The sequence below is a fragment of the Plasmodium sp. gorilla clade G2 genome (genome assembly GCF_900097015.1).
Source record: "Plasmodium sp. gorilla clade G2 genome assembly, chromosome: 14".
In the NCBI taxonomy this organism is placed as follows: Eukaryota; Apicomplexa; class Aconoidasida; order Haemosporida; family Plasmodiidae; genus Plasmodium; species Plasmodium adleri (nom. inval.).
The window spans coordinates 830,001-851,359 of record NC_041706.1 but is presented as its reverse complement, the minus strand read 5'-3'; the positions used below and the strand labels follow the sequence as shown (position 1 = coordinate 851,359).

At 16.6% G+C, this 21,359-nt stretch overlaps 9 protein-coding genes and 1 non-coding gene across 10 annotated transcripts; 7 read left to right on the top strand and 3 right to left on the bottom strand.

The window, feature by feature from the left end:
• Positions 1 to 1,008: 1,008 nt before the first annotated feature.
• On the bottom strand, positions 1,009 to 5,907 carry PADL01_1422200 (conserved Plasmodium protein, unknown function; the record flags this gene model as incomplete). Its single annotated transcript, XM_028684501.1, has 1 exon — positions 1,009 to 5,907. The coding sequence occupies one exon, from the start codon at positions 5,905 to 5,907 to the stop codon at positions 1,009 to 1,011; it is 4,899 nt and encodes a 1,632-aa protein (XP_028540573.1).
• A 1,260-nt stretch (positions 5,908 to 7,167) lies between these two features.
• Positions 7,168 to 8,262, top strand: PADL01_1422100 (DnaJ protein, putative; the record flags this gene model as incomplete). The annotated part of the gene is made up of 1 exon (XM_028684500.1): positions 7,168 to 8,262. One exon carries the CDS (start codon positions 7,168 to 7,170, stop codon positions 8,260 to 8,262), a length of 1,095 nt encoding a protein of 364 aa, XP_028540572.1.
• A 932-nt stretch (positions 8,263 to 9,194) lies between these two features.
• PADL01_1422000 (conserved Plasmodium protein, unknown function) lies at positions 9,195 to 10,133 on the top strand (the record flags this gene model as incomplete). Its single annotated transcript, XM_028684499.1, has 1 exon — positions 9,195 to 10,133. The coding sequence occupies one exon, from the start codon at positions 9,195 to 9,197 to the stop codon at positions 10,131 to 10,133; it is 939 nt and encodes a 312-aa protein (XP_028540571.1).
• A 1,023-nt stretch (positions 10,134 to 11,156) lies between these two features.
• On the top strand, positions 11,157 to 12,374 carry PADL01_1421900 (mitochondrial ribosomal protein L21 precursor, putative; the record flags this gene model as incomplete). Its single annotated transcript, XM_028684498.1, has 1 exon — positions 11,157 to 12,374. One exon carries the CDS (start codon positions 11,157 to 11,159, stop codon positions 12,372 to 12,374), a length of 1,218 nt encoding a protein of 405 aa, XP_028540570.1.
• Positions 12,375 to 13,021: 647 nt separating this feature from the next.
• On the top strand, positions 13,022 to 13,915 carry PADL01_1421800 (conserved Plasmodium protein, unknown function; the record flags this gene model as incomplete). The annotated part of the gene is made up of 3 exons (XM_028684497.1): positions 13,022 to 13,154; positions 13,305 to 13,372; positions 13,835 to 13,915. 3 exons carry the CDS (start codon positions 13,022 to 13,024, stop codon positions 13,913 to 13,915), a joined length of 282 nt encoding a protein of 93 aa, XP_028540569.1.
• Positions 13,916 to 14,277: 362 nt separating this feature from the next.
• On the top strand, positions 14,278 to 14,760 carry PADL01_1421700 (copper transporter, putative; the record flags this gene model as incomplete). The annotated part of the gene is made up of 1 exon (XM_028684496.1): positions 14,278 to 14,760. The coding sequence occupies one exon, from the start codon at positions 14,278 to 14,280 to the stop codon at positions 14,758 to 14,760; it is 483 nt and encodes a 160-aa protein (XP_028540568.1).
• Positions 14,761 to 15,954: 1,194 nt separating this feature from the next.
• PADL01_1421600 (conserved Plasmodium protein, unknown function) lies at positions 15,955 to 17,052 on the top strand (the record flags this gene model as incomplete). Its single annotated transcript, XM_028684495.1, has 1 exon — positions 15,955 to 17,052. The coding sequence occupies one exon, from the start codon at positions 15,955 to 15,957 to the stop codon at positions 17,050 to 17,052; it is 1,098 nt and encodes a 365-aa protein (XP_028540567.1).
• A 278-nt stretch (positions 17,053 to 17,330) lies between these two features.
• On the top strand, positions 17,331 to 17,520 carry PADL01_1421500. Its single transcript, XR_003699396.1, has one exon. It is a non-coding gene; the product is annotated as an uncharacterized ncRNA (non-coding RNA).
• A 98-nt stretch (positions 17,521 to 17,618) lies between these two features.
• PADL01_1421400 (conserved Plasmodium protein, unknown function) lies at positions 17,619 to 19,994 on the bottom strand (the record flags this gene model as incomplete). Its single annotated transcript, XM_028684494.1, has 4 exons — positions 17,619 to 17,652; positions 17,786 to 17,846; positions 17,930 to 19,022; positions 19,176 to 19,994. The coding sequence occupies 4 exons, from the start codon at positions 19,992 to 19,994 to the stop codon at positions 17,619 to 17,621; spliced, it is 2,007 nt and encodes a 668-aa protein (XP_028540566.1).
• Positions 19,995 to 20,134: 140 nt separating this feature from the next.
• Positions 20,135 to 20,820, bottom strand: PADL01_1421300 (mitochondrial import inner membrane translocase subunit TIM8, putative; the record flags this gene model as incomplete). The annotated part of the gene is made up of 3 exons (XM_028684493.1): positions 20,135 to 20,313; positions 20,508 to 20,577; positions 20,755 to 20,820. 3 exons carry the CDS (start codon positions 20,818 to 20,820, stop codon positions 20,135 to 20,137), a joined length of 315 nt encoding a protein of 104 aa, XP_028540565.1.
• Between the last annotated feature and the right edge of the window lie 539 nt (positions 20,821 to 21,359).

Genomic DNA, 21,359 nt, shown 5'->3' with positions numbered 1-21,359 from the left:
AAATAATTATGTATTATATTCATATAATAACTCTATATATATTTACTATGACACAAAATTTTCGTTTATTAATATATATATATATATATATATATATTACTCAATTTATTTATTTTATATAAAATAATACACAGTATATTATTATCATGTATTTTTTTTTTTTTTTTTTTTTTTTTGATTATTATAATATAAAATAAAAAATAGTTTTAAGAAACCTTTTATTTTTAAGTTTAATAAATATAATACATTTTATTTATTATTTATATATTCCTTTTATATATATATATATAAGTTGTTAATAATTTTATTTATTTCATTTATTATTTTTATATGATAAATATATATGTAAAACAAAGTTGAGAATTACACATATCAAAAATATGCATTGCATTAATATAATCATTATTTATGTATGACATAAAAAATAAAAAATATATATATATATATGATGTGTAAAAAAAAAAAAAAAAAATATATATATATATATATAATATATATATATACAGACCGAATACAATAATGTGATATGAAATATATAATACACATTTTAATATTTTCTTCTTCTTACTTTTATTTTTTAAATATCTCAAAATATATATTATATATATATAATAAATAATTTAAACTTGTGTATCTTATGAAATTTAAATAAAAATATATATATGTCAATATTTTTATTTTATTTTATTTTTTGAAGTAGAAACAACTTCCATGTTATGAAACAAAATATATATTGTTCACATTTTATATGAATCATAAGTTTTATATTTTATATTAAAAATTTTTAATAACACGTTTTTATTATATATCACTAAAAAGATATATATATATATATATATATAAAGAAAGAATAATATGATAATGTTATAATTTTATCATATTATGAAAAAATAGGTGAATAAAAAGAAAAAAAAAAAAAAAAAAAAAATACATAAATATATACATATATATATATATATATATATATATTATAAATATATCCTCACAGTATTATTTTTAGAAATATATTTATATTGTTGTAAATTTAATTGTCTTTAATAAATCTTTAACATTATTTTTTATGTAATATAATAACAAGTTAATATTATTCAATGATAAAGATGTATTATAAATATCTTTTATATATTCCTTGTTAGTGGATTCATTTTTATCATTACATGATATATCTAAATTTTTTATTAATTGTGGATTTAATGATATAAAAATATAGGGTGTCCACGAATTTAATATGTGTATATTTTTTTGCATATTTTTTTTCATTTTATTTTTCATTTTATTTTTCATTTTATTTTTAAAATTATTTATATTTAGGACTTGATCAAAACATAATGGATTATATAAAATAGAAATATCTGATGAAAATTTATTTTCTAAATCTTTTATAAAATTTTGTAAATATATTTTATAAACATGTAATAATTCACATTCTTTTAAATTATGTATCATATCTGATGTTTCAACATTATTATTTTTTTTTATATTATTTATATAATCAAGATTAAATTCTTGATCTTCCATATTAAGAATAGAGTTATCTATAGATTGATCATCACACATATAGCTACTATTATCATTATCATCATCATCATCATTACCATCACCATCATTATTATTATCATCATTATTATTATCATATAATATAATGTCGACACATTCTTGTTTCCTTTTTATATATGAAACCTTTTTCATTTCTTCCTTCAACTTATTTATAGAATCCTTTGGCTTATTAAATTGTAAAATAATATCATAATTTTTCTTTTTCATAAAAAATAAAGAAATCCAACTGTCTCTATCATAATAACGATGGAATTCTTTTATATTGTTTAACGTAATTGTTGCCACATTCATTATGAAATCATACGATTGTTGAGGTAATGTTATCAACAAACAATGTGGATCATATATTGAACATATCCAAAAATTTTTTTTTTTGTTTTCCTTATTATTTTTTTTTCTTGTTATAAAAGAATTTATTAATTTGGTTTTATATTCTTCACTTATATCAGATTCATCATATTCAATAATTAAAGGATTATTAAGCCAATCATAATTTATAATAAATCTTAAAAATTTAATTAAAATATTTTTTGATGAAAAGGAAAAACTATCTAAAAAGCTATCTTCTTCGTTTTCTATTTTTTGCAAATTTAAAATAGATGAATTTTTCTTTATTATATTTTTTTCATTTGATTTATTTTTTCTATTAATATTTTTGTTTGAATCTTCATTTTGGATTTTTTTAGAACTACTACCATTCTTTTTGTCTTCCTTCGATTGTCCCACCTCACTTTGATTATCATCATCATAATCATAATCATAATCATCATTATGAAATGTATAAAAATAATTATTATCACAATTGGTATCACATCTATTGTCATTATTAATATTCCTTTTTTCTTTCTCCATCTTTTGTTTTATAGAACCCATTATATGTGTATGATCCCACGATTTGTATCTGTCAAAAAATTCGATTAAACCATGATTATTGATATGCACCCCTTTTTGATAATAAAAATTATTCATCTTACAATGCTTTTTATATTCTTGTCTATATATATAAAATAAGATGTTTTCTATAAAATCTTCATAACAATATATACCATTCGAAATACACCAGAGTTTACATATTTTTAAAGAGATATGAAAAGATGAGAATTTCATTATATAATAATAAATAAAAGAAGATATTAAAGGTTTATAAATATAATTTTTAATTTGATCTATATGATCTACTGTTTGTATTTTTATATTATCCATATCTGTAATTTGTATTAAATATTTTTGAAACATTTTACTTGTAAAAATATGTAATCTAAATATAAATTGTTTAAATGTTATATCAATAAAGAAATTCTTTTGTTCAATATTTATTATATTATTATTACTACTTTCATTTATTAACTTATGTTTTATTATATTTTTGACGATTTCATAATTTTTAAAATATTGCATTCCATTTTTATATATATTAGAATTAAATTTAATATCTATAATAATATCAATAATTTGTAGACTTTTTTTTTTAAAAAAACCTAGATCTGACATTTTTAAAAATTCATTACTACTATTTATATTACAAATTGAAAAAAATGGTTCACTTATATTATAAAGTATAGATTTTATTTCATTATAATAATTCCATATGGATTCATAATAATCAAAATATATATCTTTAATAAATAATGGGTTTGAAAAATATATATATGGTGTTTTATATTCTATATATTCAAAACAAAAAATATTAGAATCATCATGATCTTGATCTATATTCTTTTTTATTTGTTTATAAAGACTTTCTTTTAAATCTTTTTCTTCTTTAAATTTCATTTTATTTAAAATATATTTTATTATTTGAACATGTATAGAATTATTTTTATCTTCATATAATTCGCTACATAAATTTTCAAATATGAAATTGCATGTATTATAATTTTTTATCTTACCATGTATATTTTCTGTTCCTTGACATTTAATTGGATTTTTTTTTTTTTTCTTTCTTTTTTTTTTTTTTTCTATTTTGTCTTCCCCACAATAATAATAATAATTATTATTATTATTATTATGATTATTATTATTGTTGTTGTTGTCACTTTGATTGTTCTCCTCTATGTTATTTAAATGCTCACAACCACACGAATTTACATTCGTTGCATCTATATTTGTTGCATCTATATTTGTAGAATCTACATTTGTAGAATCTACATTTGTAGAATCTACATTTGTTGAATCTATATTTTTTGAATCTACATTTTTTGAACCTCCTTTTTTTTTATGCTCTCCTGGTGTATTCCAAATTAATACTTCAAAAATTGTATTATTTTCAAATCTTCTAATAGTAACTTTATCAGTCCAGAATTTTTTGAATGCTGAGATTTTTTCAGGTTTATATAAATATTTAGAGATATCCATATATCTAATAATATTATTTGTTTTTATAAAAAAGGATACCCCTATAAACATTTTCTTGTCAATGAAACCATGTTTTATTTTGTTTGTTATTATATTATTATTGATAAGTATATCTTCAGAGGTTTTCAACAAATAATCATAATTATTATCATTATTATTAACATGATTAATATTAACATGATTAATATTATCATTATTTACATGATTAATATTATTATTATTTCCATTTATATATTTTTTATTTTTCAAAGTAGTCATTTTTTTCTTTTCCTTTTCAATACATTCATATGACACTAATCTAAATGTAATGTCATCAAGTCGATCACCCAATGCTTTTATTAATGTTTTCTTTATATTACCAATTATAAAATTATAATTAAAAAGATAATTATTTCCAAGAAAAGGAAATAATATTTCTTCTTCATAATTAAGAGGAAAACAATCATTATTTTCTATAAATAAATGAAAATAATTTTTATGATTTAAATAATATATAGCTTTTTTGGATTCTTCAATTAATTCTAAAAATGTATATATTTTATTTTTAAATATATCATATGTTGAATTTAAAAGGAATGTATTCATATTATTCTTGTCATTAGAAAATAAATTTTGAGATACTTCTTTTTTATTTTTTTCATCATATTTATTATTTATTTTAAATATACCTTTATCATATGAATAAAAATATTCATTTATATTTATTGAACTTATAAAATAAATGGTCTTATGAAAAATATCTAATGCATCTGAATCTTCTAAATTATTTGTATAGCATACATATGCACACAAAAGAGTTAAATCAAAGGAATTAATATTATTATAATAAAAAAAATTATTAAATTTATATTTTTCCTTCTTTTTTAATTTTATATAATTATTATTTTCATATGTAGGAAGTGTATATAATAATTTTTTATTTATACACCATAATTTTAAAAGTTTAATAGCTTTCTTGATATTCTTGTATTTCTTTAAACATTCATTAATTAGATTATCACACTTGATGATATATATTTCTGTAATTAAAAAATTTAATAAAATTATATCTGGCACATAATTTGTGTTTTCTTTCTCTTTATTATTTAAATGGGAGGTATCCTTTATAATATCATTTAATTTATTTGTTGTTTGTTTATTATATTTGTTATAAAAAATATTATGATGATAATTATGTATATTGTCATTCATATTATCATGTGTATAAATATTGTCATTACTTTTTATTTTTATTTTTATATTTTCATTTATATTTTCATTTAATTCTCGTTTATATAACCCATTATAGACCTTAAATATAGAATCTTGCACCTGACTTGATGGATATAAAATTAAATGTATAGATCCTATATATTTGTTTTGTTTACTAATATTTATTACTAATATAGATTTATATAGATTTATAAAAGATCTTTCACTTATAGAAAGATCTAGATTAAAAGGGATGTTAGCTTCTTTTACATATTTAATAAATTCCTTTTTATAAAAAAAAGATTTAAGTATATTAATATATTTATTATGATATATATAAAAGTCTTGATAATTATAATATTCTGCTTCTTCAATATTTAAATTATTATATTCTATACCTATATCTATATTAATATAATTATTTAAATACATATTATATTTATAACTTCCTATAATTTTAAAATCTTCTATAATAAAACATTTTAAACAATAATCCATACATCTATTTTTATCATTCTCAATATAGTTTCTTATATCATCTTGTATATTTTTAATAAAATTAATAGTTATATCTTTAATATTATTTAATATATTTATATTTGTAATATTCTTCTTATAATAATTCAAGCAATTTAATATCTTATCTATATTAATATTATCATAATTGTAATTATAATTATAATTATAATTATTATCATTTTTTATAATTCTGAGATCCCTTTTGATATTTTCCTCATCAATCTTATTATAATCAAACGAAGAATTTGGAGTTATTAAAACCTCATCCAAAAAAAAACACTTCATTCTTTAAACAAAATGAAAAATAAAATAAAAATAAAAATAAAAAAAAATATATATATATATATATATATATATATATAATATTATAATTATTAAATATACATATTAATTTATTTTATTTTATTAAAACAACATCTTGAAGAAACAAATAATTAAATTATATAATATGTAAAAAAAAAAAAAAAAATAATAAAAAATAATACATATATATAATATATATATATATATATTATTACTATGTTATTTGAATAACGCCGTAATTTTTTAGTCCTTGGATACTTAAAAAAATATAGAATTTATTTTTTTTTTTTTATTAATTATATTAAATGATATATTATATATATATATAATATTATATACATATATATAATATCATATTGTTGTCATAACGTTTCCCTTTTTTTTTTTTTTTTTTATATTTTATTTTAAAAAAAAAAAAAATTCATTGTATGGATATATAAAAAATATCTATTTATTTTATATGATAATATTTATATTTAATTAATTTCCTTTTTTTTTTTTTTTTTTTTTAAAAAAGGCATATAATTATAATATAAAAATATTAAGTTTAAAAAAAAAAAAAATGTAGGTCATATAATTGACTATTGTTTATAAATGGATGACTATGAATTTATAATATTTGAAAATATTATATATGTAAGTATATATTTATTTATTCAATGAATTATATTTTGAAAGAGGATTATATATATATATATATATATATATATATTTACAATTTAAACAAATATTAATATATATATAATTATATGTATATAATATATATATATATATATATATTTTTTTTTTTTTTTTTTTTTAAGATAATATAATTCATTTTATAGTTATATAACTACTTGATATATAAGAATATAACAATTTCTTTTTTTTATATTTGCTTTAAATAAAGGTGAATGTTTTTTCTTGGTTTGTATTATAATGTAGTGATGATAAAAATATAGAGACAAGAGTCAAAGTTAAATAGTTTAATTATAAATACATATGTCTTAATAAACAAGTATAAACAACACACTGAAAAGATTACAAATATGTAAATATATATATATATATATATATATATATATATATATGTATCTATCTTTTTATGATTATATATATTTACTTAGAGTCGGTTTTTTTTTTTTTTTTTTTTTTTTTTTTTTTTTTTTTTTATGTCTAGAACAGCAATAAAAATATAAAATAATATATAATAATATAAAATAATATATAATATAATATAACATATTTATAATATTTTTGAATATGGATTTATCGTTTATACCTAAAGAACTTAGAGGCAAAGACATCTATAAAATTTTGGGGTTACATATAAACGATTGTAATAACGAGAATGCAAAGAATATTATTAGAAAGAAATATTTAAAAGCAGCATTAATATTACATCCTGACAAAAAAGAAATACATTATCAACAGAAAGAAGAAAAGAAAATATATGCTGAAAATTTTGCTACATTAAAAAGTGCATATGAATTTTTATTAAATGAACAATTAAGAAAAAAATATAATTTATATTTAGAAAAGAAAGGAAAAGTAATTAATAATACACCTGTCAATAATACAAGTCTTAAAAGATATCTAGATAAAAAAAAATTTCTTTCTTTTAATCTTGAGAAAATTAATTTAAAAAAAAAGTTAGAAGAAAAAGAAAAAATAGCTCAAAGTTTACATGAAAATAATATTATATCAAAAAATAAAAAAAAATATTTAAAACATAAAAATAATAATGATACTCATTATAATCATGAAGACGAACATTTAAAAAATATAAAAAAAAAAAATGAATCCTATATGAAAAAAAATAAATCAAAAGATTTTTGTAAGAAGGAAAAAGAAATAATAGATCAAAGTGAAAAAATTATTGAAATCTATTTAAAGAATTATAAACATAATCAAAAATTATTACAATCATATATAAAGGAAAAAAAAATACTCAAGTTTTTTATTAACTTTAATTTTAACAAGTATTCATTAAAACAAATCAACCATAATGAAAAGGAAAAGGAAAATAATAAGGAAAATAAAAAGGAAAATAAAAAGGAAAAGGAAAATAAAAAGGAAAATGTTTATAATGATAATGTTTATAATGATAATGTATATAATGATGATATTTATAATGATAATAATGTTGAACAAGTGGGATATTTAATTTTTAGTCATCGTTTTGAAACCATAAGAGCATATTTACATTATAAAAATAATATGAATGAAATTAATAAAAATTTTATTTTAAAATTACGAGTACCTTGTGATCAAAAAAAAAATGAAGATGAAAAAGATAATATTGATAGAATGATGAATGAAATGGTAAATGAGTTGGATAAAATATTTACAACATAAAAAAAAAAAAAAATATATATATAATTAATATTTATATATATAAATATATTTATATATTTTTTTTTTTTTATGTAAAAAAATATTATGCTCTGCACATGTCTAATAACTACTTATTCTTTGTATGATTTTATTATATACCTTTAAAAATTTTTTTTTTTACCTTTTTTTGTAAACGTGCATAATATATATAAATATATTATAATATATATCCGTTTATCTGACATATAAATTAATATATATATATATATATTGACATATTTATTTGTATATATTTATTTGTACATATTTATTTGTAAATATTTATTTGTACATATATATTTTTATTTTTTTGTGTCATTTATTTATTATATTTTTTTTGGAAACTACTTTTAAATATATACGCTATAAATTAACGGTTATTTCTACAAAGAGAGAATTTTTTTTTTCTGATTAAAAATATAAAATAAATATGTTATAATATAATTATTGTAATCAACATATAAATATTATATAAATAAATATATATATATATATATATATATATATATTTTTATTTATTTGTATGTTTGTTCTCTGTTTTTTTTTTGTATCCTTCTGAATGCACAAAAATTGCATGAACGCAAATAACCATACAAATTAAAAAAAAAAAAAAAAAAAAAAAAAAAAATTAAAGACAACAAATTTGGTTTTGTTTAATATATATATATATATATATATATATATAATTTATGATATATTTTTATTTTTATATTTTTATCTTTGATTATATTTGTTTGAAATTATCCTGTTGTGATATCCTTAAAAGGAGACAACATATGAAGATATTCATCTATACAAATGAATATCGTTTTATCAACAGTTATATATTTTTAAAAATTTTTCAAGTTTAATTTTTTTGATGTGTAATTTTTTTTATGTGTATTTTTTTTTTTTTTTTTTTTTTTTTTTGAAGAATGAAGGGATGTAAGGAAGATGTTAAATTTCGAGATGCGGTTAATAGATATGCAAAATATAGTATATACGATGAACTTAATAAGAATAGCATTGATAAGAATATAATAAAGAAGATATCGATATTATATGATATATTTAAACATATAAATAAGGTGTGTAATAATAATACAAATGATTTTATATATACTAATGATATAAAATATTGTTTAAGATATGATAATTTTGTTCGTATACGTTTCCATATAACTTCTATAGAAAGAAATCAAACTAATAATGTAGATAAAAATAATTATAATTTTATAGAAAATTTAAATAATATAATATCAAATATATATAATCCATTTTATTATGATAAATTTATAAATAATGAAATAATATGTGATAAAGAAAAATTAAATATCATGTTAAAATATATAAGAGAAATTGAAAATGCATATATATATAAATATAGAAGTGATCATAATATAAAATTAACATTCGATGTTTTTTCTCATTCTTTTTATATATTCCTTTCATATGATTATAAACAAAAATTATGTATCAAAAATTTTAACAATAAATATAATCAATTACAAAATAATAATATATATGAATACACACCTGCACAAAAAATGTTACAATTTAATTCTTTAGGAACAATATTAACAACTAATTTATATCATCAAACAAATCATAAACATTCAACATCTAATAATTATAATTCCTTTGAAAATGAAACACTACAAAAAATTGTACCTTTCATTTATGAATCAGAAAATATGATTAATCATTTACATACAAAAAAAACATATCCAATACAAAATATCAATATAGAAAATGATTTCTTTATAAAAAATAAAAGTTATCAACATTATATGACCAATTTAATTAAGCTGCAAAAATTAAAAGATGAGCATAAACGACTCAAAAAAAATATCCAGCACAATTTTTTATACTAACAAGAAAATAAAATAAAAAATAAAAATAAATACATATATAAATAAATATATAAATATATATATATATATATATATATATAACTTATTATATTTTTAGTTATGAGCTTCATTATATATATTATCATTTATTTTTTTATTCCATAACAATGAATGCCTTGCCACATATATATATATATATATATGTATTATATATGTATTTTTTTTTTTTTTTTTTTTTTTTTTTTTTTTTTTTTTTTTTTTTTGTTATCAAAGAGAAACTTTCTTTTCCTTATAAAAAATAATAACAAATAAAAGAACAACATATTTTTAATATGAATACATATATATTTACATATGTATGTATATATATTCCTTCTTGTTATTGAGAGAATAAAAACTAAAGGAGAACCCTTTAAAATTATTCTATTACACATCGAAAATTAAATGGCACCATAAATAAAAAAAATATATATATATATATATATGTATACATATGTATAGTTTTATTTTATTTTATTTTATTTTTTTTGAGGGTGAAATTATAACCTCATTTTATGTAGTATGAAATATATCGAGTTGATTACTTCTTATAAAATAAAAGTTGGAGGAATATACCCAACTATAGTTATATATAAGTAGAAATATTATTATTTATTTATTCATTTATTTTATATGTTGAAAAATGAATATATGGAGAAAGTGTATAACAAATAATAAAATTGTATCGAATATTACTTTTGAAGGAAATGAAAATATATATAATATGATGCAAATTATAGGTTAATATATTTAAAAAATATATATATATATATATATATATTTATATGTGTGAATGCATTTATATATGTTTTTTTTTTTTTTTAATTCGTAGGAAAGAGAAAGCTGACTTACTATCCTTGTCGAAGACAAGAGGGACACAAAATAGTAAGTGTTTAAAAAGTATATACAATAAATAAATGTACATATATATATATATATATATATATACATACATATATATATACATATATATATATTTATTTATTTATTTATATGTAGGAACTTATGATGGGAAAACATCGAAAGAGAAAAATCAACCCCCCAGTTATACCCATACACCCTAATGAAGAGAAAAAAAAAAATTTGAATAATTTTATAACATATAAAGATTTAAAAATTAGATGGAGAAATACCTCAAAGAATTATAGAAAAAAAGTAACTATTGCCAGAAAGTGGAAAAACCTTCATTGTCTTCTACCTATGAATAAAAGTTCTTGTATGTTTGTTTTACATAATAATTTACCTTACACTCGTCTGACGAAAAAAAATTATATACCACAAGAAAAAAATGAAATTATTTTAAAAAATTCATATGATGAAACAAAAGATGAAAGTGATAAATATTGTGAAGATATCAACAATAATAATAATAATATTAAATGTGTTTATAATAATAATAATATTAATTATGTTTATAATAATAATATTAATTATGTTTATAATAATAATATTAATTATGTTTATAATAATATCAACAAATGTGATTATAACAATGAGGCACATATATGTAATACATCCCTAGGAAGAAGGAAATTTTATAAATGGACAAAAAAAAAAGAAGAAAGAAAAAATGTAAATAATAATCCTTCTTGTAATATGAATGAAGAAAATTATTATGAAAAGCCACCAAAAAATTTAGAATATTTACTTAAAAAAGATAAGGATCATTTATTTTGTATTTTTAAATCAAATATAACTAATGAACATAAAGTAACTATTGGTGATATTATACAAACAGAAAGATTACATAGAAAAAAAGCAGGAGATGTTATATATTTTGGAACTGTTTTATTTGTTGGATCACCAAATTTCTCAATCATAGGAAAACCTACAATATCATATTGTAAAGTTAAAGCAGTAATAGAACAAATTACTCTAAGTAAAGAAATTCTAAGCTTTCGTTATAAAAAAGTTAGAAGATCTAGTCGATTTTTAAGAATTAAACATTGGATTTCCATTTTAAAAATACAAGATATTATTATTGAATTAAATCAAAATACTATAAATGATGAACGTAAAAAACCTATTCAAATTCTAGACCTCTGGGCAAATAGATGGTTATATCAAAAGGAATTAAACTTTATGAAATTTGATGATAATAAAAAACCTTTAGCTGATCGAATTTTTAATTTAATTGAGCATCAACCAAATACATTACACAGACGTGGATTAACAGAATGTTATAGGTTCTATCCAGATCCACATGTACCAGTCACCTATTAAATTTTTAAAAAGAAATTTAAAATTAAAAATAAAAAATAAAAAATAAAAATTAAAAATGAATAATAAATAAATAAATATATATATATATATATATATATATATATATATTGTAATTTTTTTTTTTTTTTTTTTTTTGTTAATATATCAAAAAATATAAAAGAAATAAAAAATATTTACATATCATAATAAAATGCTTTTCCTTCAAAATACTTTACCATTTGAAAATTCACACACTTTATTTTGTTGTACATATATATATATATATATATATATATATATATATATATTTATTTATTTATTTATTTATTATGATTTATTAATTTTTTTTTTTTTTTTTTTTTTTTTTTTTTTGGTATTAACTTTAAACATTTTCAAAACAAATTATATTATATATATATTTGATATTTTTATTAAACCTATTTATATATTTTATAACAATGCGTATATCAAAAGAATGTGGGATGTACATATAAAAAAATAAATAAATTAATACATATATATATACATATGTATTTGTTTTTAATTATACTTTTAAATAAAAAATTTATTTATGAACATTATTGATAAAAAAAAAAAAAAAATTATACCAAAATAAGAAAAAAATGTATATATATCATATTATATATATACATATATATTAAAAAAAAATGGGAGTTAAGTTTGAATTTTTTCGTTTTTTCAAATTGAATTATTATTCTTTTTATGTAAAGAAGGAAAAGCTCTATACTTTTTTGCATACCACTACAGCATATTCACTAGTGGGATTAACCATATATTTAGGTACTTGATTTTATACACACACATATGTATATATATATATATATATATATATATGTATATATTTTTATTTTTACCTCTTTTATGTTATTATATAAAAATTTTTATTATCATAATTATCCTCTTTACTTTCTTTCTTTTACACTCTCTTAGGATATTCATTCATTCATATGTGGAATGATGCAGTTCATTATTCGTATAAACATTACATAAGAAAAGAAGTAAGGCCAAAAAAAAAAAAAATATATATATATATAATGATACTTATAAAATATGCAAGATAAACATTTCCATACTATAAAAAATAAATAAATAAATGTTTATTTGTATTGTATGTGTATGTATATTATATGTGTTTTTAATTTTTTTTTTTCTGTGTATATATCATAAGGTGTATTTATTTTTCTTATAAAAATATAAAATAATATAAACACTTTTTGGTTTTAAAAAAAATCAAATTGTAAAGAGTTATATATATGTATATGATATGTTTATTAAGATAAATATCGGAAAATACATATTATTATTACAAATACGTATTATATATATATATGTATATATTTTATATTTTTTTATAATTACCTTATTATATATATTATGTACCAAAAAAAAAAAAAAAAAAAAAAAAAAAAAAACATTTCGTATTTCACTGTATCTTCTTTTTTTTTTTTTTATTATTCCAGAAACAACGCAAAGAATTGTATGAAAAAATTAGAAATGCAAGAGAAAATGGTTTAATACCAAAAAGTGAAGTTTTAGATTAAACAAATATAATATATATATGTATATATTTATGTATTTATTTATTTTTATAGTTTTTTTTTTTTTTTTTTTGTTCATTATAATTTTTTACACATACCATTTATACAACCACAAAGGGATGTATAAACTTGTATGAACGTTTTAAATATATTATCTGAAAAAAAAAAAAAAAAAAAAAAAAAAAAATAGCCAATTATCCAAATAGCTAAAATATCCAAATAGCCAAATTATACATATAACCAATTATTCAAATAGCCAAATTATACATATAACCAGTTATTCAAATAGCCAAATTATACATATAGCCAATTAACCAAATAGCCAAATTATACAAAATATCCATTTAAAAAAAAAAAAAAAAAAGATGCAAAACTTTTACAAGTCCAATTTAAAATACTACACATTGGCAATATTTTGCCTGGCCTTCACTTTCGATTTTGTGAACAGCAGTTGTTGTCATTCAAAGAATGAGGATGGTGTTATGTTACCCATGTATTTTTCAAATAATGAAAATATAAAAATATTATTTGACATATTTCAAGTAAAGAATAGATATCAATTTATATTTTTTAATATTTTGTGTATAATATTGGGTTTTTTTTCAGTATATATTAAATTATTAAAAAAAAGACTTCATCATAATGTGAAGAAAGTTTCTGATGGGGGAGACGGTTCTTATGTTAATATGAGTCCTTGTCAAAACGTCAACTATGGATTTTTATCATTTTTACATTATACTATAGATTATTTATTAATGCTTATTGTAATGACATTTAATCCTTATATATTTTTGAGTGTTATAACAGGTTTATCTTCTGCTTATCTTTTTTATGGTCACTTGATATGAACCTTTTTATGGACATAAAAAAGAAAAGAATATTAACAAGATATTTAGAAATTAGAAAAAAGGAAATCTGAGATAAATACATTTACATATATATGTTAATAATAATTTAAAGGAATTTTAAAAGTACAATAAAATAAAGAACAAAATACAAAGATGATATGTTTGTAGAAATATGAACATATATATATGTTAATTTTTTTTTGTTGTTGTTTTATAATCATTTATATAATTTTTTTAAACAGTGTAATATTCATATTATAATTCATTTTGTTATATATATATATATTTTTTTTTTAAACATAATATTTATATGAATATATAATCTTATTGAGAGATGTTTCTTTTTTATTATCATATATAAAAAATAAGCAACAAAATAATTTTTAAGCACATATTATATATATATATATATATATATATTAAATATATAATTTTTTTTTTTATTTAAATTTCCCAAAAAAAAATAAAAAAGTATCACATCAATCTTATAGTTTTATAAATATATTATATATATCATAGGAAGAACCACATTAAAATTTCTTTTTCTTTTATTTTTTTAAAATAATTTTTTATACCTTAAATTTAAAAAAAAAAAAAAAAAAAAAAAAAAAACTATAAGTCTGTCCTACATATATATATATATATAATACATTTGTGTATTTTTTTTTTTTTTTTTTTTTTTTATTATTCTTAATATATGTAAAATAAACGACCATATTGTGTATTTTTCCAATGAAGGAAATAAAAAATAATAAAAAAAAAAAATATTATAAAATCATTTAAAATTAAAACAAATGTCCATAATTTGATATGTATATATATTTTAAGGAGTTAAAATATCATTTAAATTTTGAGTATTTAAAAGCATAAATAATTTTTTTATTTTTAAAAATTCTATGTGCTATTCTTTTGGTCATTGTGATTTAATAATTTGTTAATATAAAATATAAGTATATATATATATATAATATATTTGTGTATTTATTTTATTTTATTTTATTTTATTTTATTTTATTTTATTTTATTTTATTTTATTTTTCTTATTTTTGTTGTTGTGTTGTCGATATTTGCATTGATATATATTATTTCATTCTATCCTTTTTTTTTTTTTTTTTTTTTCTTTTTTTATGCAAATATATGTTTTCACAATATATTATTAAAAAAAATTTTTAAATTATAAAATAAAAATACAATATGAATGTAAAAGTAGAGGAAGGACATCCTTCTAACAGTTACGAGGAAAAAAAAAAGAGAAAAATTAAAAAAAAAAAATATATACAAAATGATAGTGCGAGTGATAATGTGGAAAATAATGTGGATGATAAAGTGAATGATAATAAAAATAATAGTACAAATAATAATACAAATAATAATACAAATGATAATACAAATGATAATACAAATGATAATACAAATAATAATACAAATGATAATGAAAAAAGTAATTCTAAACATAAAAAGAAAAATACATCAAAAAGTAATATATGTGATGGAAAAAAAAAGAAAATTGAATTTCACAAGTTATATGAAAGTGATGATAATAATAACATGTCTAGAACAAGTAGTGTTCAGAGTATAGGTGAAGAAAAGAAAATCAAATCAGTTGTAAAAAAAAATGATATTAATGATAAAATAAAATTAAATACATTAATGTTACAATCATATTTACATAAAAGTTATGATAAAGTATCTAATATTTTAAAAAAAACATCACAGTCATTTATGAAAAAAAGTCTAAGTTATGAAGACGAAAAAGGAAATGATAAAACTGGAATTAATATACAAAATAATAAGAATGAAAAGAATGAAACACATGAACATATTAATTATGAAGAAAATAATTTTATACAAAATTATAATAAAATATTTAACCATATGAATGATAATCCAACCAATAAATTATCAGATGAAGAAACAAAGTTTTTTGAAAAAAATTCACAATTCATAAATAAAATGTTAGATGAAAATGTTACTTGTGAAAAAAAGAAAAAAGAAAAAATTTTAAAAAAATATAAAAAAAAAATTATAGAAAATGAAGATATATCATCCTTGTATGATAAATTCAAAGAATTATTAGATGAAAGAACATTATTAATTAAACTAATTATGTACTATAAAAATATGAATTACAATTATAAACAACATCTGGAAAAAATTCAGCATTCTTATGATATACTTATTTCAGAAAATGAACAATTAAATTTAAATAATATCACTTTGAAAAAGCATATCGATTTATTTAGAAACAATGATAATATAAAAAGAGATGATGACGAAAATGTTAAGTGTTAATGAGGATACTATAACTACATAAGGTTTAAAATAAATAAGAACAATTAATTGTTATATATATATATATATATATATATATATATAATACTATATATTTTTTATTATTTTTTTATTATTTTTTTTATTATTTTTTTTATTATTATTATTTTTTTTAACCTTTAGTTATGTTTACATATATTTAAAAGTAATATATGCAATAAATAAAAATGAAAAAATATATCATGTGATTAAAATTTTATCATATTAAGGTAAACATGTTTTTATATATATATGTATATATTTATTTATTTTTATTTTTAAAAGAACATTATTTTTGGGTTACTGCATTTTTTAGCCGCTTTTATGTTTTAAAAGATATAAAAATAAAAGTGAATAATAAAATGCTATAATAAAATGAGATATTTAAATATTTTTCATAATTTTTTTATAAGCTTATAATAAAAAATTAGCTAGATATTTAAATACAAAAAAAAAAAAAAAAAAAAAAAAAAAAATATTAATAAATAAATAAAATAAAATAAATGAATAAATAAAATAAATGAACTGTAGACTTCTGTTTTAATTTTTCAAAACATCCCTTTGCTCATCTTTTTGTCAAAGCTATAAAAATAAAATATAAAATAAAAAATATATATATATATATATATATATATATATATATATATATATATATAGAATAATATATATGCTATAAAATTATGTGTATGGTTATATATATATATATATTTTTTACTTATTTCGATGAGATCGCCCTTTATTAACGGTTTTTTTTAAATAATATCGTTTCATGTTATCTAAAAAAAAAAAAAAATATACATATATATATATATATATATATACATATATATTTATTCATTTATATATATTTTTATTTTACCTGATTGTATATTGTGCTCATGGTTTATATTTTTTATGTTTAAATTATTTCTGTTAGTTTTAAAGGATAAGGGTTGTTTTTCATATAATTGATTGTTGTCTTCCTTTTTTATGTTAAGAGGTTGTTCCTCTTGTTGTTTTTGTATATCATTTTTTCTATACTTATTTGAAATGATTATTTCATTTTGAAAATGATTTAAAGACATATCTGATGATTCTTGATCATTGTTTGATGATTCACTTATGTTAAGTATTTTATTTTTATTTTCTTCATCTAATTTATTATTTATATATTTATATTTATGTGTTTTCTTTTTTTGTGTACTTTTTATTATATTACGTTTTTTTAATAATTCAAGAACGTTATTTAATTTTTTATTTTTAATATCTGATATATCGTCATCTATTTCTTTATCTATGTGATTGTCTTTTTGGTCTCCTAATATAATTGTATTTATTTTGTCGTCATAAAATTTATTATCATAAAATTTATTATCATAAAATATATTATCATAATATATATTATCATCATTATTATTATTATCATCATCATTATTATTATCATCACTATCATCACTATTTTGTTTGTTGTCACTATTTTGTTTGTTGTCTTGATTTGTCTGGTTGATAAAAATATATTCTATTGATTGAGATACGTTAAAATTATTTTTTTTAAAAATTTTTAAAATATAATTATTATTGTTCACATTTGTTATTTCTTTAATTTGATCGATTTCATTTTTATATTTCTTATGAATAATCTGGTCAACCTGTTTTATGTTTTTTAGGTTCATAAAACTATTTATATAAGAGAAAAAATCTAAATCGATTACATTTCCTTCTAATATATATTTGTCTAGAAACAACCAATTACATAAATGTATGTCATTTTTTATGAATTGTAAATTTGTTTTATTACTTTTTTCTTTTAACATATCAATAATAAGAGAAAAGTAAAATAAACTGTTTTTACCATCACCATATTTTAAATTATATTTTATGAACATGTTTAAAATATTCATATATTGATACCTTAGATATAGGATATCTTTCATATGACTATCATTCAGTTGGCTGTCATATACATGATTAATCTGAAAGAAAAAAGGGGGGGGTGTCGAATAAAAAAGGAATGATATTAAAAGGAAAAAATGAAAATATATACATATAAATAAATAAATAAATAAATATATATATATATATATATATATATAAATATATATATATTTTTTTTTTTTTTTTATTACCATTTCGATATATGTTTGTAAAAAAATATAAAGAAAAGATGTGTCTGCTTTTAACAACATGTCATGTGATCTACCACTATTTGTGGATTCATAAATATTATTTTTATTATTATCATTGTATATCATTAATTTTATGATAATTAATTCGTTTGATAATTTATTTTGATTTATATCAAAGTACTTATATTTTTTAAAGAATTTACAAAAACAATATATATTAAATAGTAATTCATTTAATTGAAAGATATAATGTGTTATTTTATTTTTATATGTTATATAATGTTCTAATTTTTTTTTTATATTTTTTAATTCTTCATAGAGATGCTTAATATATTTATAAATATGGAAACAATTAAATTGTGTTTTATTATAAATATTATATATACATGCTTTAATTTTTTTATTATTTTTTTTATCTATACTATAACACATCATAATAATATCCATCATGATATGTATTTTTATAAAAACATTTTTTAAAAACAATACATCACATCTGTTTTTATTTAAATATATATCTACTAATTTTAAATAAAAATTTAAAAGACACAAATTTAATTCTCTATTATATTTTTTATCATCATTTAATAATTCAAAAGGATGGTCATAATTTCGATCTGATTTTAATAAATAAGAAAAAAAGTAAGATAACAAGGAAACATTCTTTTTTAATGTTAATAAAATGAAATTATCTTCTTGTCTAAGTAAATAATTAAAGCATCTTTTTATATATTCTACATAAATTTTTTTCTTTTCTCCAATTTCTTTATCTATATCTACATATATAAAAATTTCTTTGAAGTATTTATTTTCATCCATTATGAAGTAGGAGTATAAATATTAAGTCAAGGATAAAATTATATACACAAAAAAATAAAGTACACATTAATATATATATATATAATTATATATGTATATATTCATGTGCGTTTTATTTTTAATATTTTATTTTTTAATATTTATGTTTTATTATTATTCAGTTCAGCTAATTTGTCTGAACTGTTCATATTTTTAATCAGTTCAAAATTGGATAAGCTCTGACTATCTTTTGAACGATTTTTTATAAAATATTCACTTTCTATATATCTTTGTGTGCAATTCCATATACACTTTTTATTTGTATTGCTTAAACTTTTTTCTACAATAAAAGGGAAACATATAAACAGAAAAATATATATATATATATATATTGTAAATATATTTATTAAAATATTTATATAAATAGGTATCCTACATATAATCCTTCTACATACTTTATATATATATATATATATATATATATATGTATATATATTTTTTTTTTTTTTTTTATGTATATATTTTATTTTTTACCTGGATAGCTAACACATTTATCAAAACAGTAGGAGGAAATCTTACAAGTTTCTTTAAATGATGTAATAATCTATCAAAAAAAAAAAATAAATAAATAAATAAATAAAAATAAAATAATCAATGATAACATATACAAACATAATATAACGTCAATATGTATGACAACTGTTTATATAAAAACTTATAATATATATATATATATGCATATATTCATATATGTATACATGTATATATTTAATAGTCTTACCTTATTTAATGTATTCAATTGCGTTAAAAAATTATCCAAGTTTTCTTCTGTTGCTTTATTTTCCATTTTATAATAATAATATAAAAATAGAAAATAATAAAAGAACAAAAAAAAAAAAAAAAAAAAAAAAAAGAGAAAGAAAAAAAAAAGAACTTATTTTATATATATTATATTTATATATATCTCATTAATTTTAGATTTGTTGTATTCTATCTAATTTAAATGATATATTGATAAGATAATACAAAAAAAAAAAAAAAAAAATTAAATAAATATATAAATATAAAATGATATAATAATAAAAAAAAAATATATATATATATTTATTATAACAATGAAATGATATATAATTATATTATGATCATACGCATATATAATAATATATGAAATACTATACAATTATATATATATATAATATATTGTTTATATATATATTTTTTTTTTATTATTTTAAAAAAATATAGAATATTTTTTGCTTTTTTTTTTTTTTTTTCTCATCTTGATTTGTGCTCATTTATATATTCAACATCATAATATTTATTAAATGATATAAAATTTTTGAGAAAAAAGAAAAGAAAAAAAATTGCCTATATTTTAATTTTTAT